Consider the following 15,126-nt stretch of genomic DNA (forward strand, 5'->3'; position numbering starts at 1 on the left):
AAATAATCCCACTCAACCCAGTCAAAGGCTTTCTCCGCATCCATCGCGACCACTACCTCAACCTCCCTACCTTCAGGGCGCATCATGGTCACGTTTAGCAGCCTTCTTACATTGGCCACCAACTGCCTGCCCTTCACGAACCCCGTCTGATCCTCCACTATAATGCGCGGTACACAGTCCTCAATCCTGTAGGACAGGATTTTGGCCAGAAGTTTGGCATCTACGTTCAGCAAGGAAGTCGGCCTGTAAGACCCACACAGCTCCGGGTCCTTGTCCCTTTTCAGAATGAGCGAGATCATGGCCTGTGACATCGTCTGGGGCAGAGCCCTTCTGCCTTTAGCATCGTTAAAGACCTTCATCAGCACCGGCCCCAATATTCCAGAGAACTTTTTATAGAACTCGGCTGGGTAGCCGTCAGTTCCCGGGGCCTTACCCGACTGCATGGCCTTCAAACCTCCACTATCTCCTCCAGCCCGATCTGGGCCCCCAGCCCTTCTACCAGCTCCCCATCCACCTTTGGGAAAGTCAGCCCACCCAAGAAGTGCCTCATCCCCTCCGGCCCCGCAGGGGGTTCCGACCTATACAACCTGCTATGAAAGGCCTTGCTCACCCCCGCCAAGTCCCCAACTAGGTTTCCATCCCCGTCAATAACTTTCCCTATTTCTCTAGGTGCCTCCCTCTTTCTGAGCTGCTGTGCAAGCATCCTGCTGGCCTTCTCGCTGTGCTCGTAAATCGTCCCCTTCGCCTTTCTGAACTGTTCCACTGCCCTCCCGGTGGTTAACAAACCAAATTCCCCTGTAACCTCCGGCGTTCCCTTAAAAGCCCTGCCTCTGGAGCCTCCGCATACCTCCTATCAACTCGTAGAATCTCCTTTACCAGTCGGTCCGTTTCTGCCCTATCCGTCCTGTCCCTGTGAGCCCGGATAGAGATCAGCTCTCCTCTCACCACTGCCTTCAGCGCTTCCCAGACCACCGCTGTTGAGACCTCCCCCATATCGTTTACCTGCAGGTAGTTCAGCATGCACTTCCTCAGCCTCTCGCACACTGCTTCGTCCGCCAATTGCCCTACATCCAACCTCCATTGCAAGCACTGCTTGCTATCCATACTAACCTGCAGGTCCACCCAGTGCGAAGCATGATCCGAGATCATAATCACCGAGTACCCCGTGTCCACCAATAGGGCCCTACCCAAGACAAAGAAATCTATCCGGGAATACACCTTATGGACGTGGGAGTAAAAAGAAAATTCCTTCACCACGGCTGCCTAAATCTTATTGGATCCCCCCCCTCATCTGCTCCATAAACCCTTTCAGCTCCTTTGCCATTGCTGGCACCCTGCCCGTTCTCGAACATGAGCGGTCCAGGCCTGGATCAATAACTATTAAAATCCGCTCCCATAATTAACTTGTGCGAGTCCAGGTTCGGAATCTTCCCTAGCACCCTCTTTATAAAATCCCCTTCATCCCAATTTGGCGCATATACATTGACCAGCACTACCTTCATCCCCTGCAGTTTACCACTAACCATGATATATCGACCTCCCACATCCGAGACTATTCTTCCCACCTCCCACCGCTTGTTAATCAGAATCGCAACCCCTCTAGTCTTTGTATCCAGCCCTGAGTGGAAAACCTGACCTGATCCACTACTTTAAGATGCGTCTCGTGCACCATTACCATGTCCGCCTTCAGTCCGCTCAGGTGCGCAAATACACGTGCTCTCTTTACCGGCCCATTTAGCCCCCGGACATTCCAGGTGATCAGCCTAGTTGGGGGGCAAAGTGCCCCCCTCCCGCCCCGCCGGTCAGCCTTTCTTGGGCCCGCCTCCAGCCCATGCAACGCTCCTCCTCCGGCCCACCCCTCCGGCGGCCCCCACCCCGACCCCCTCAGTGTCCCTCCATAGAAGTCCCTCCCTCGTCAGCAGAACCCAGCCCGCCCCCCCCCCAGCAACTCTACTCTAAAACCTAACCCATCTAGTAAACTAAGCATATACACCGCCCCCTCCCCCCACTAAGCTTCCATGAGCTAGCTCACCCAGCTAGCTTGGTGGCCCCCACCTCCGGCGTCAAGAAGTCTCCCAGCTACTGTCCCCGCCCCCCGCTCATGCAAACAAAATCCCTCATCTAACAATCCCCAAACAAACACCCAACAGCAAGAAAACACAAAAACAAAAGCACCACTCACCGAAACTCAAATAGGCACGTCTCCATCCCACAAAAGTGCACATCAATAAAAACACAAAAAAGACATTGCCAACATCTACCGAGAAAAAGAACCAACAAATGAAAAATCGACCCCCCCCCACCCCGTTCCCTACACAGAGCTCCAAAAACAGACACAAAACAATAAGAGAAGGCATAACCAATTTAAGAAACTGGAAAACAAAACCCATCAAAAACCAAGGGAGGGAAAAGAAAAAATACACAAAAATAGAAAAAAGGGGCCCAATATGGGCCAACCAGTTGTCTCTAAGTCCGAGAGTTCTCAGACCCCCACCAGTCTTTTTCTTTCAGCAAAGTCCAGCGCCTCGTCGGGCGACTCAAAATAGTGATGCTGGTCCTCATGCACAACGACCCTAACCCTGACCCTAATTTCACCTGCTTCTTAAAGAAAATAGCCGTGACTTGGTTGAAGCCTGCCCTCTTCCTCGCCACCTCCACGCTCAGGACCTGGTACACCCGCAGGATGCTGTTGTCCCACTTGCAACTCTGTGTGTGCTTGGCCCACCGAAGAATGCATACCTTGTTCAGGAACCTGTGGAATCTCACCACCATTGTCCTTGGAGGGTCCCCCGCTCGCGGCTTCCTAGCAAGCGCTCGGTACGCCCTGTCCACCTACAGCGGTCGGGGGAATGCCCCCTCCCCCAGCAGCCTTTCGAACATACCCACCACGTATGCCCCAGCGTCTGCTCCCTCAGCCCCCTCCGGGAGCCCGACAATTCTCAAGTTCTGCCGGCGGGACCGGTTCTCAAGGTCCTCCACCTTCTCCAAGAGCCTTTTCTGCTGTTCCCGAAACATCCCCACCTCCAGCTCCACTGCTGTTTGATGCTCCTCCTGTTCAAGCAGCGCCTTCTACACCTTCTGAATCGCCCGATCCTGGACATCCAGTCTGCTCTCTAGCCGATCAATTGATTCTTTAATCGGATCCAAACATTCCCGCTTCTGCCTGGCAAAACCATCCTGAATGGCCTGCATCACTGGGTCCATTGGTCGCTGCTCTGCCACCCCAGGGGTCCGGCCCTCGGCCATACTGTCTCCCGCTGCAGCTTCAACACTCTAGTTTCTGCCCTTCCGTGCACTTCTGGTCCTTTTCTCCATACGCCGATGCGTGGAAATGGTGCCCAATTGCCTCAGCCTTCGAATTTGCCGTTTAAAACCCGAAAAACGTCCGGGGGAAAGGTCCAAAAGTCCGACCAGAGCGGGAGCCACCAAATGTGCGACCAACTCCTTCATACCCGCCACCCAAAGCCAACCTGCACTTGTTCTTTACTAACCAGCTGATCAAACATGGTTTCTGACAACTGAACCTCAGCCTCCCTATTAGCACTCCTCAAGTTCTCTTCCTCCTGTCTCAATGCTTGAATATATTTAAACTTATTCCGACTAAGATTTTGACTAAAGTATTTCTACTTCATCTAGACCTTCCTCTGCTTCTGCTTTTACTCCAAATTAAGCTGATGTTCTTTTTGCAGTGTCAGTTTTCAAAGTTCAAATTCCCTCTCTTTTCCTATCCCTTTCTTTGCTAATCTTTCCATTTCTAACTGAATCTTCCCTCTTTCCACTTCCTTTTGCAAAACCCTCTCTTCTTCTGCTATTTCCAATCTCTTTTTCCTCTCTGCCATTGCCAATATCTCCTTTTCCTTTGCTTCTATTTCTTTTTTTTTAAATTTAGAGTTTTTTTTCCAATTAAGGGGCAATTTAGCGTGGCCAATCCACTTAGCTTGCACATTTTTGGGTTGTGGGGGTGAAACCCACGCAAACACGGGGAGAAAGTGCAAACTCCTTGCTTCTATTTCTAATTTCTTCATTTCTATTTGTATTTGAATTCTAGCTAATTCTAATGATTCAGGCTGTGTCTCTGGCAAATTTAAATATTGAGCTATGACTTGTATTATTTCTATCTTCCTCACCCCGGTTAATTGTAGTTTCCCCACCAATCAAAGATTTTTTTTAGTCTCCCTTTGTAAAACATCCTGTGTAATCACGTCCAAACCAAGAACAATCTTTGCAACTGAAACAATAATCTTTATTAGTGTCACAAGTAGGCTTACATTAAAATCCCATAATCGCCACACTCCGGCACCTGTTCAGGTACACTGAGGGAGAATTCAGAATGTCCAATGAGCATGTCTTTTGGGACTTGCGGGAGGAAACCGGAGCCCCGGAGGAAACCCACTCAGACATGGGGAGAACATGCAGACTCCGCACAGACAGTGACCCAAGCCGGGAATCGAACCCGGGTCCCTGGCGCTGCGAAGCAACCTTGCTAACTACTCTGCTACCGTGCCACCCAAGAGCCATCTCCAGTCACTCCCTATTTAAATTTCATTACCTGAAAGAATGCAATTGTACCACACATATTCACTGTCTTTAAGTTCAATACCCCAATCCAAACAAGGAATTATACTTGAGATTCCAGTAAGGAGCCCCCCCCAATTTTAATATGATCTCAGACCAGACCCCAATACTGGCTAGGATACTGGACCGAAACAGCCAATATTTTAATTTATTTTAAGACTGTACAGAAAGAACTATTTGCTCCAGGAATGGTTTGCATGAAATATAGAGCTTTGGTATTTTTAACATAAGACTTTATTATGAATATAATATTAAACTTTTAACTTCACACCCAAAAAGAACAGCTTACAATAACCCCGTAACACAACAATACAATTTTCCATTCAACTACAAGAAAGATACATACAGCTCTTAACCAGGTTTAAAATTGGCAAGGCATAGAGTAGTACTTGCTTTATAAATCAAATTAGGCTCCGGTTGGAACCCCTTCAGACTCTGGCCGAATGCCTTCAAATAGCTGCTGCAACCAGGTTTTTTCAGCCTCTTCCTTGTCTTCAGACAAGAATGGTCTGCTTTAAAATCTTATTCCTTTTTTATCTATCCTACTTGGAAAGAATTGTGGCCTCAGAATCAGGCAGATCAGAACTCAGCTCCTCTCTCAAAGCTTCTCCAAACTCTCTGTCTTTTTGAGCTCCATCCAGCAATGACCTCATCTCCCCAAGCTAAGGGTAGCATGGTGGCACAGTGGGTAGCACTGTTGCTTCACAGCTCCAGGGCCCCGGGTTCGATTCCCGGCTTGGGTCACTGTCTGTGTGGAGTCTGCACATTCTCCCTCTGTCTGCGTTGGTTTCCTCCGGGTGCTCTGGTTTCTTCCCACAAGTCTCGAAAGACAGGCTGTCAGGTGAATTGGATATTCTGAATTCTCCTTCTGTGTACCTGAACAGGTGCCGGAATGTGGCGGCTAGGGGCTTTTCACAGTAACTTCATTGCAGTGTGAATATAAGCCTACTTGTGCCAATAAAGATTGTTATTATTATTACTATTTTTTAAAATGAGGTCTGCAAAAGCACATGAACTCCCCAGGGACCTCCCCAGTCAAACCACAGTCAAACCATTAGCCTAGACCGGAAAACATCTTTCTTTGTCAATTTCTCCTTCTGTTTCCTAGAAGCAAAACAGAATCCTTTTTAAAATACACTATAACCCCAGGCTTTTAACCGTTAAATTGCCCAATACTTAGAATCCAATATTCTTACAGTAGGGGCTGTTTAGCACAGGGCTAAATCGCTGGCTTTGAAAGCAGACCAAGGCAGGCCAGCAGCACGGTTCGATTCCCGTAACAGCCTCCCCGAACAGGCGCCGGAATGTGGCGACTAGGGGCTTTTCACAGTAACTTCATTTGAAGCCTACTTGTGCCAATAAGCGATTTTCATTCATTTAATTTCATTCATTTCTTCCAATCATCAGTATTTCTACTTTTAGTGATTTGCGAAAGTGTACCTTTCAATCTCTTTGCTTCTGTAACACTTACTATCCTGGCAATATGAGGTAATTTTATTCTTCCTGTCAAAAATGCAGAAGCTCTGCTTATCGACATTGATAATTATTAATGCCACCTTATATTCATTACATTTATTCATTGTGTTAATTATAACCCTCAAATTGGTGTTGTCTGCAAGTTTCTTTAAATTATGCTTCCAATTCCTGAGTCTGAATTATTAATGTGAACAGCAGTGCTCCAGCATAAGTCAATTTGGAAAACCACTTTACCAGTAAAAGGTAATCTGAATAGATACCCTTTACCCCTACTTTCTGTTTTGCAGTAAGCTTACTCTTCATTTGATGCCACAGACTTAGTCATGAGCCTACTATGTGGTGCCTTATTGAAAATTATTTGAATTCCAAATATATTACATCTACTGCCCCTCCATTTCTATCCTTCCTGTTACTTCTTCAAAAAACTTAATAAGGTTGTTAAGCTTAACATTGGTGATAGAAAAGATTAGAGATCTTTATCCAAAGATAACATTGTAAAATGTCTAGGAAACTAAAATATAATAAAGCAGGTTTTCCCAAACTGGGTTCTGCAGAACCCTGGGTTCCATAGGAGGGTACCAAGCTGGTATGTTAAATTTGAAAAATCCCACTAAGCTGCTTGTCCAGTTAGAGGTTGGCTTCTCCAGAAACCAGCTTCTGATTGGATGAGCTGGAAACTCAAATTTCCAGATCAGGGCGAACGTGGACAGTGGAGTGATTGGGAGAGAGGACGATTAGTGAAGGGAAGGTGGCCATCAGGCGGGATGCCGAAGTGGGCCTCTGGTGTGAGAGAGCGAGTGGGACTCAAAACAGGAGTGAGAGCATGGCAAGTGTGAAAGCGAGTGTTGGGTGCAGGGTGATTGGGGATCACTATCATATGACAGAGAGGGTTGAGGGTTTAAATTCGTGCATGTGCATTAGGGGCTGTTTAGCACAGGGCTAAATTGCTGGCTTTGAAAACAGACCAAGGCAGGCCAGCAGCACGGTTCAATTCCCGTAACAGCCTCCCCGAACAGGCACCGGAATGTGGCGACTAGGGGCTTTTCACAGTAACTTCATTTGAAGCCTACTTGTGACAATAAGCGATTTTCATTTCATTTCATGTGTAAAACAGAGATTTGCTTTTCCAATTAAGTGGCAATTTAGTGTGGCCAATTGACCTATCCAGCACACCTTTTTTGGGATTGTGGAGGTGAGAGCCTCACAGACACGGAGAGAATGTGCAAACCCAACAAGACGAGACCCGGGGTCGGGATCGAATACGGGTCCTTGGTGCCGTGAGGCAGCAATGCTAACAACTGCCACACCGTGCTGCCCGGCGTGTAAGACACAGATGTGTGTGTAAGAGGCAAGGTATGGGTCTGTTTATGTGCAAGAGAGAGAGAGTATTGTGTGAGTGCCAGTGTGTGTGCAAGAAAGAAGTGTGTGAGAGAGGTGAGAGTGTGTGTATGTAAGAGGTGATATGCGGGTTGTGTGTGTGGGAGAAATGGAGAAAGAAGTGAGTGTAAAGTGGTGTGTGAGAGAAAGGTGAGAATGAGTGTGAGTGAGTGCGTGCATCCGTCTGTCCCTCCCTCCCCGATATGGGATTCCAACTTTCTAGAAACTCTCCTCCCATTAACAAATTGAATCAAAGGAGCAGCAGCACTCCTCCCATTAAAAATGACAAACCGCCAAGACTTAAGTATGCTTTTAATAAGAGAACATTTTAATTATAATAAGTGTACACATACAAGAAGCAGAAAATACCTCTATAAATTAGATTTTTGCCTGTTTATACCTCTTGGTTTAACTGTTCAACACTAGAATGTTTCTCAGAGCCTCCGTCCATACTCTAGGGAGGTCAAAAGAGTTCCATAGCTGGAAGAGTTTGGGAAACCTGTAATAAAGGATAATTACATTGAATTTCAAAAGGAACGATCATACTGCACCTGCAAGTATTATCTGCTAAGGAAGTCCTGTGAGAGTTGCTAACAAGACTGTTTCTTTCTCTCCTTCTAGCTCTGGGACCTGAGGCAGGCAAAACATAAGGTGTGCGAGTACAAGGGACACCTACAGGCCATTGCAGCTTGCATCTTTGTCCCAAGTGCAGCTCCCTCACTCCCCTTGGTTGCAACCTCGGCGCATGATTGCACTGTGAAGATCTGGAATCGTGACACTGCAGGTGCTGTCATTACATCAGACAACACACCACTCGTATCGTTGGTTATCCTGTGATCTGCAATCTTTCTCAGGAAAGATTATAAAGCAGGCTGGGGCTCTTTTCTCCAGAAAATAGGAAGCTGGCTGGGTTTGGGGGGGGGGGGGGGGGGGGGGGTGGCGTTACCTAATATTGATCTTCTAAAATTATGAAGGGGTTCAATGATGTAGATGTGGATAACATGTTTCCATTGTGGGGCAGACCAGGGTGCATAAGAGTGTCACTAACAAATCCAATTAGCAATTCAGGAGAAACCTAGACAATTGTTAGAACATTAAACGCACTACCACTTGGAAGAGTTGAAGTGAAATTGGAGAATGGAATAGAAAATTATGCCGGTAAGGTGAAGGAGTGGGAAGAAGCTCGTGTGGAGCATAAAATAACGCATGGACTAATTGGGCCAAATGGCCTCCATGTAATTATTTCTACCTTGGTGACTGAAACAACTTAAAATCCATGTCACAGTATGTATCGCAATCATTGCAAACTCCGGCAAGTAACCAGTGATCTACCGTAAGATTCAGGAGCAGCAGAAACCTGGCTTCCAAAAATTGGAAATTGAAGTTTCCAAGCTATTTGGTGTAGGTTCCAGTCTGTTCTTGTTTTATGGTGGGACTGAAGTGAGGGACTCACGGGCCTAGCTGCTGAAACATAACACATTGAAACATGTGGCCAGGATTTTTGCCGCTTGCCCTGACCCAGGAAATGAATTTGATACCAACAATACCATGCAAGCAAGTTTATTGTGCAAAGTCATCAAAGAGTAAACCTATATGTAGCCACATTCCAATAGAGGGACAGTTTGCTCATTTTCTCTCAATTGTGGCGGTAGTGACAAGGTTCTACAGCTTTACAATAAGGATTCTGAAACTGTTGGTGACAAAAGTAAATGTAAGCTTAGATGCTATGTGCTGAAACCCATTTAGCACCACCCATAACAGGCCCCAGGAAGGGAGAATATGGTTTATGTCCAGGAACCTCAATCCTTTCACTGTGTGCAAACCATGAATAAATGCCTTGTACTTCTCACAGAGTGGAAAGGGTGGTGCCCCCTGGGGTCCTCTTGTATGCCCAACATTACATTTTTGACATTTTGCCCGTAGGTCATTCTCCCTGTTGATGATACGTTATTTAAAACTCTTTAAATTGCACTTGTAAGTCTTCAGTTCCATAGCTTTGACATTCCTATCCTTCTTGAGAGACTGGTGTTCTGTTGGAGGTATTGCCTTACAGGTGAGATGTTAAACTAACATCTGCTACCTCAGGTGGATGTTAAAGATTCCATTCCACCGTTCAATGAGCTGGTGTCTTGGCTCACATTTAACACTCCAACATCATCAGCTGCCCCAGTCATTTTCAGCACTGCTGTTACGTGGAGTTTGCTGGGTACAAATTATCTGCTGCACTTCATATTGCAACAGTGACTACACCTCAGAAAGTATTTCACTTTGGGACATCATGAACCACAATATAATTCCAAGTTCTTTTTTCTGGTAGCATGCTCTAGATGCATGAGTGTTGGATAATGCAGCGTACAACTTGGAGGAAATTTAGAGAGAGCATCAAGAATCAGTCTAGTTAGTCGGGATGATTATCCACGATAGGCTCTGACTGGCCCTGCATTTAAAGCTTTCTTTCATGGTGTAAGATATGAAATTAAACATAGCAAATGATAATGAATATAAAGAGCTGCTCACTCTTCCTCTGGATCTATGACATAATGCACTGTTCCAAATGAGAGAAGATGGAGATCCCCTGAGTGTTTCCCTCCAGGGTGTTTGTTTTGGTTTCAGTGAATGGACAGCAATTGCATAAAGCAAACTATAAATGGGGTTGTTTTAAATATGGATTGAATCAAAAAGGAACTACTCAGCTGGGATAAATACTTGCTGTTCAGAATGTTCATGTTGTGCTACTTTACACATTACTTGCCTACTAACTTATCTTGTGTGTGAAACCTTATTTTTAAATATATATTCCAATAGTCTGGAACTTTTAATCCATTTGCGCTCTGGGATGTCCTGAGGTGGGGAAAGATGCCTTTTTCTTATTGAGCTCTGTTTCAAATGGCGGTTGAATAAAAATGTAATTTATTGGGGAGATGGTGGTGCAGTAATAATGTTACTGAGCTACTAATGCCCGGTGTCTGGGGACACCGGTTCAAATCCCACCATGGCAGCAAGTGGAATTCAAATTCAATAATCATGAAAGGAAATCTGTCTCCTTACCTGGTCTAGCCTATATAGACTCTGGACCCACAACAATACGGTTGACTTTTAACTGCCCTCTGAAATGGCCTGGCAAGCTGCTCAGTTGAAGGGCATTTCAGAATGGGCAACAAATGCTGGTGCAGTGATGCCCTCATCACATGAAAGAATTGATTTTTAAAAATCCAAATGCTGTAGAGCAGGCAGGGCAGACCGTGTCTTACTCCTTCTGCTGTGGAATGGCCCTGTTAAGTGACATTTTCTGCTCTTGTACAAATATCTCACTTTCTATTTTCTGTCCTCGATGTGACTGACATTTTTCCTGATTGAGAGAGTAGCTGCAGTCTGTCCCAAACCTTTTCAATCAGTGAGAGTGGCTCAGGGCCTTTATTTCTTTCAGCATCTCCTTCCAGTAGGATAGGACAGATTAGTAACAGTGCACAGAATTGTGAAAATCAGCTTGATTGTCATGAAATCACCTGGTGATTTCATGGTAAGGTGGGGTTGCGTGGATGGGGTGGAGGTCTTGGCTTGGGTAGGGTGCTCGTTCCAAAGGCCGGTGCAGACTCAATGGGCCGAATGGCCTCCTGCACTGTAATTTCTATGATTTTTCTTTGAGGTGGAGAGGGGAGCTCCTCTCTTAAGAATCCCATCTCTTTGCATTGGGTATTCTGACAGGGGGAGTTAAAAGGCTGTCTCTTAGATTAACCAAACCTTATTTTTCTCTTTGTATTGCAGTCTGTGTGAGTTCCATTTGCCTGGATGGTGCAGGGCCCCTGACGTCATTAGCTTCTAGTGATGCTGCTAATTTGCTGTGTGGCAGCTTTAATTCAGGAATTCATCATCTCCGAATGAACCAGTCAAACAGCTGCATCCTGAGAGAGGTGGCAAGGTTCTGAGCATGCTGCACAAATCGGCGATACGACGCGTGGCTGAGGATCTTCTGTGATGGGACCCTAGCTGAACAGGCAGTAGTGGAACATGCGAGGACGATGGCACAATAGGGACCAGACTAAACATGCAAGATTAGGATATAAAGCAATCAGAGTGAAAAGCACAGTTTACTGTTGTGAATTGTGTGTGTATATTGTGGATCCGAAGAATGAGGATTAGATTAATTTATTATGTAGAATCATGTTAGGGTTGAATTGTTCTGGGTTTTGAAAGATGTTGAGGTAGGGAACATTGCATCATTGAATGGATAAATTGAAGACACCAGGATAAGATGGGAGGGAAGGAGAGTTGAACTTTGGACTGCTCCAGGACAGATGGGATAGAGTGTATTACTTTCTTTTATATTGGAACCTTCTTTGATTCCATGAGGTAATGCTATTTTGCACACTGACTTCATTGCCTCCATGACACCATTAATGCAAATGCCGTATGTTACATATGTTAGACCAGTAACATAACCCAGTTGATTGGTGACCCTGCTCTGCGGTGTTACTCTGACTGGGCAAATCATTAAGAACTCTATCTGTAGGTTCTGCCAATTTGTTGCTGAGTTCCATGCAGTTACAGCACTTGTAAAGCAGGGTAAATAGCAGAAATAACGCATTTGCAGAAGGGGAAGTGGTGATGATGTAAGACAGCAGCATTATACATATGCCATACATTCTGCTGACACCTGACCTCAGCCTGGAACAGTTTGGCTCGTATATATCTCCTCTACACTTTTTATTCATTCATTCATGGGATGTGGGCTTTGCTGGCTAGGCCAGCACTTATTGCCCATCCCTAACTGTCCTTGGGAAGGTGGTGGTGAACTGCCTTTTTGAACTGCTGCACACCATGTGGTGTAGGTACACCTCCAGAGCTGTTAGGGAGGGAGTTCCAAGAATTTGACCCAGCGACAGCGAGGAAGGCGATATATTTCCAAATCAAGGTGGTGAGTGCCTTGGAGGGGAATTTCCAGGTAGTCACTACTGAATAATTGATAGTAAGAAGTTTTACAACACCAGGTTAAAGTCCAACAGGTTTGTTTCGATGTCACTAGCTTTCGGAGCGCTGCTCCTGAGGAAGGAGCAGCGCTCCAAAAGCTAGTGACATCGAAACAAACCTGTTGGACTTTAACCTGGTGTTGTAAAACTTCTTACTGTGCTCACCCCAGTCCAACGACGGCATCTCCACATCATGAATAATTGATAGCCACCTTAGCACAGAGAAAGCAGTGTTACTGATGGAAGAATTAACATTTAATATGTGCTTTCTGTATTTTTGGAATAGAGCATATCTCCAATCTATATTTAGTGTTCTTGCTGGATTACTATTGTGATGCTCTGTTGTGATGCACTTGCCCTGGCAGTGGGCATCAAAACAAGTTACCCTCCTTGTAATACGAGGAGATTACTCGCTGGCGTGTAGGGTGTAAATAACTTTTAAATTAACATAGAAATGGGAAGATATAAATGTTAATTGTCATAGATTTTTTTTAAATTTATTTATATAAAATATCAAAAGAGAAATAGTTTTGTGGTGATTGATCAGTGTTGTGTTCCGACACCCTGGGCGAGTGCGCAGTCAATTCCAGCCCCACAGACCCTGAAGTCCCAACATAAGTGAATTAACCAATAATTTTGTGTATTTTCCTGCTCCAATGGGTTACTGGCACCAGATTTATAAGTAAAACATTAAAAAAACTTTTTATTTATAACAAGGATAAAGATGAATATACAATGGTAAGAATGGAACAATGGTCTGCTAATCTAACTATTCCCCAAACCCCATTCCATCCTCCACACAGACGCACACAAGACAAACATACAGTGGGGATTGGGAAAGGATTGGAAATAACGGATTAAAAGGGCCTGAGCTGTTTCTTTGCTGCTGTGGTAAACCTTTGCAGCCGGCGGTCTTCCACAGAAACAAAGCATTGCAATCATAGGTTGGTTAGGATCTTCTAATGTCTGGCTGCAATTCGAACTGGCAGGCTGTACAAATCCCTATGAACAGTCACTTCCACTTGACTGACCTCAGTCTCACACTGACAATCCCCCTCAGGTCTGTGCAATTCTAGCTTGCGTCCATCAGATGGACTACAGTTCTCAGCATGAGGGTTTTAAGTGAGCTTTTAAACAGCCCCTTTCCTTGTTTTGAACCCTCAGGAAGAATCCAGCAGGGGAGAGAGCATGTGGAGCACTGGCTTCTTCACAGTTCTTAATCAGGATAGAAACATCTACTTGCCCACAGCTCCTCTCATAGGTCACTTTCACAGGCTAGTTGGAAGCATTTAAATTGCCAGGCCGAAAGCTGATAGAGAGAGAGTCTCTTTCTGTGTGCTGTTTTCGATGTCTGCACAGAACTCGGAGACAAAATGGAGCTGACCTAGGTTTTCAGAATCTTCCGGCAACTCTCCTGTCAAGCTCGACCAAACGAGAACAGAAGATGCCTCACAATTTCAGAGGCACCCATTAGCAGCTTGCCAAGTCCATCTAAATGACTATATGGGAGAATGCCACAGAGCATCAAGGGGAGACCTGGGCCAGTACATTAAACCAGTGGTGTTTTCAGTTTGACCAAAATCTACAGTTTAAAACAAAATCTGTAATGATACATGATCACGGATTAAAAAGAGAAACACGAAACAGACGAGGATTTAGCCAGTTCCTTACAGTTGCATCTGACTGCTTAAAAAATCGTGAAGGTGCCTTCTGATATTGTGCTATAAACAGAATCTGTAATGGGGTCCATAGCAAATATACTGATTTGATTGTGTGTTACCACGGAATCAAATCTAAGCTGTTCCAGTACAGCTATAATATTGACACCTACCTAACAATGTGCAAAATAGCCCACGTATCCCCGATTCACAGAAAACAGAACAAATCCAACTCCACAATTACCACAATGTCAGCCTACCCTCAATCATCAGCAAAGTGATGTAGTCTGTTGTCAAAAGTGCTGTCAAGCTGCACTTGAAGTCATTGTGTCATTATGGCACTTTAGCACAGGGCTAAATCGCTGGCTTTGAAAGCAGACCAAAGCAGGCCAGCAGCATAGTTCAATTCCCGTACCAGCCTCCCCGAACAGGCACCGGAATGTGGCGACTGGGGGCTTTTCACAGTTACTTCATTTGAAGCCTACTTGTGACAAGCAATTTTCATTCATAAGGAAACCATTCAATTCATCACATCCATGCTGGCACTCTATAGAGAAATCCTGTCACAACACCCTGGGCAAGTGCTCGTTCAATTTCAGCTCCACTTAACCTGGAGTCGCAACAAATTAGATGTTATTTTAACAAACATGAGGACCTTGGCGGAGCCCAATAAACTGCAGTCACCAGGTTTGTAACTTTAACACAAGTAACCTTTTCTTATGTACAATATTATAATATGCAAAATAATACAACTGACTATCTAATACCCCTTCCTAACCCCACTGCCCTTTATAATTACCCCACTCTGTGCACACAAAGATAAATAACACAGAGGGAAAGGGTGGTTGAGAGGTAAAGAAAATATAAAAATAAAAGGATAAAGGATCTTTGGTTCAGATGGATGTCTTCCAACAAAGAACAAAGAAATGTACAGCACAGGAACAGGCCCTTCGGCCCTCCAAGCCCGTGCCGACCATGCTGCCCGACTAAACTACAATCGTCTACACTTCCTGGGTCCGTATCCCTCTATTCCCATCCTATTCATGTATTTGTCAAGGTGCCCCTTAAATGTC

The 15,126-nt window shown here is 45.2% G+C and overlaps 1 protein-coding gene across 1 annotated transcript in view; it reads left to right on the forward strand.

The window, feature by feature from the left end:
* wdr31 (WD repeat domain 31) overlaps positions 1 to 12,466 on the forward strand; it is a 67,819-nt gene extending 55,353 nt beyond the window's left edge. The window contains 2 exon segments of the mRNA XM_072488160.1: positions 8,050 to 8,212; positions 11,194 to 12,466. Of these exon segments, the coding sequence (XP_072344261.1) occupies positions 8,050 to 8,212; positions 11,194 to 11,354 (324 nt within the window). The 3' untranslated portion in view covers positions 11,355 to 12,466.
* Positions 12,467 to 15,126: the final 2,660 nt, after the last annotated feature.

This window comes from Scyliorhinus torazame, chromosome 22 (assembly GCF_047496885.1).
Source record: "Scyliorhinus torazame isolate Kashiwa2021f chromosome 22, sScyTor2.1, whole genome shotgun sequence".
Lineage (NCBI taxonomy): Eukaryota > Metazoa > Chordata > Chondrichthyes > Carcharhiniformes > Scyliorhinidae > Scyliorhinus > Scyliorhinus torazame.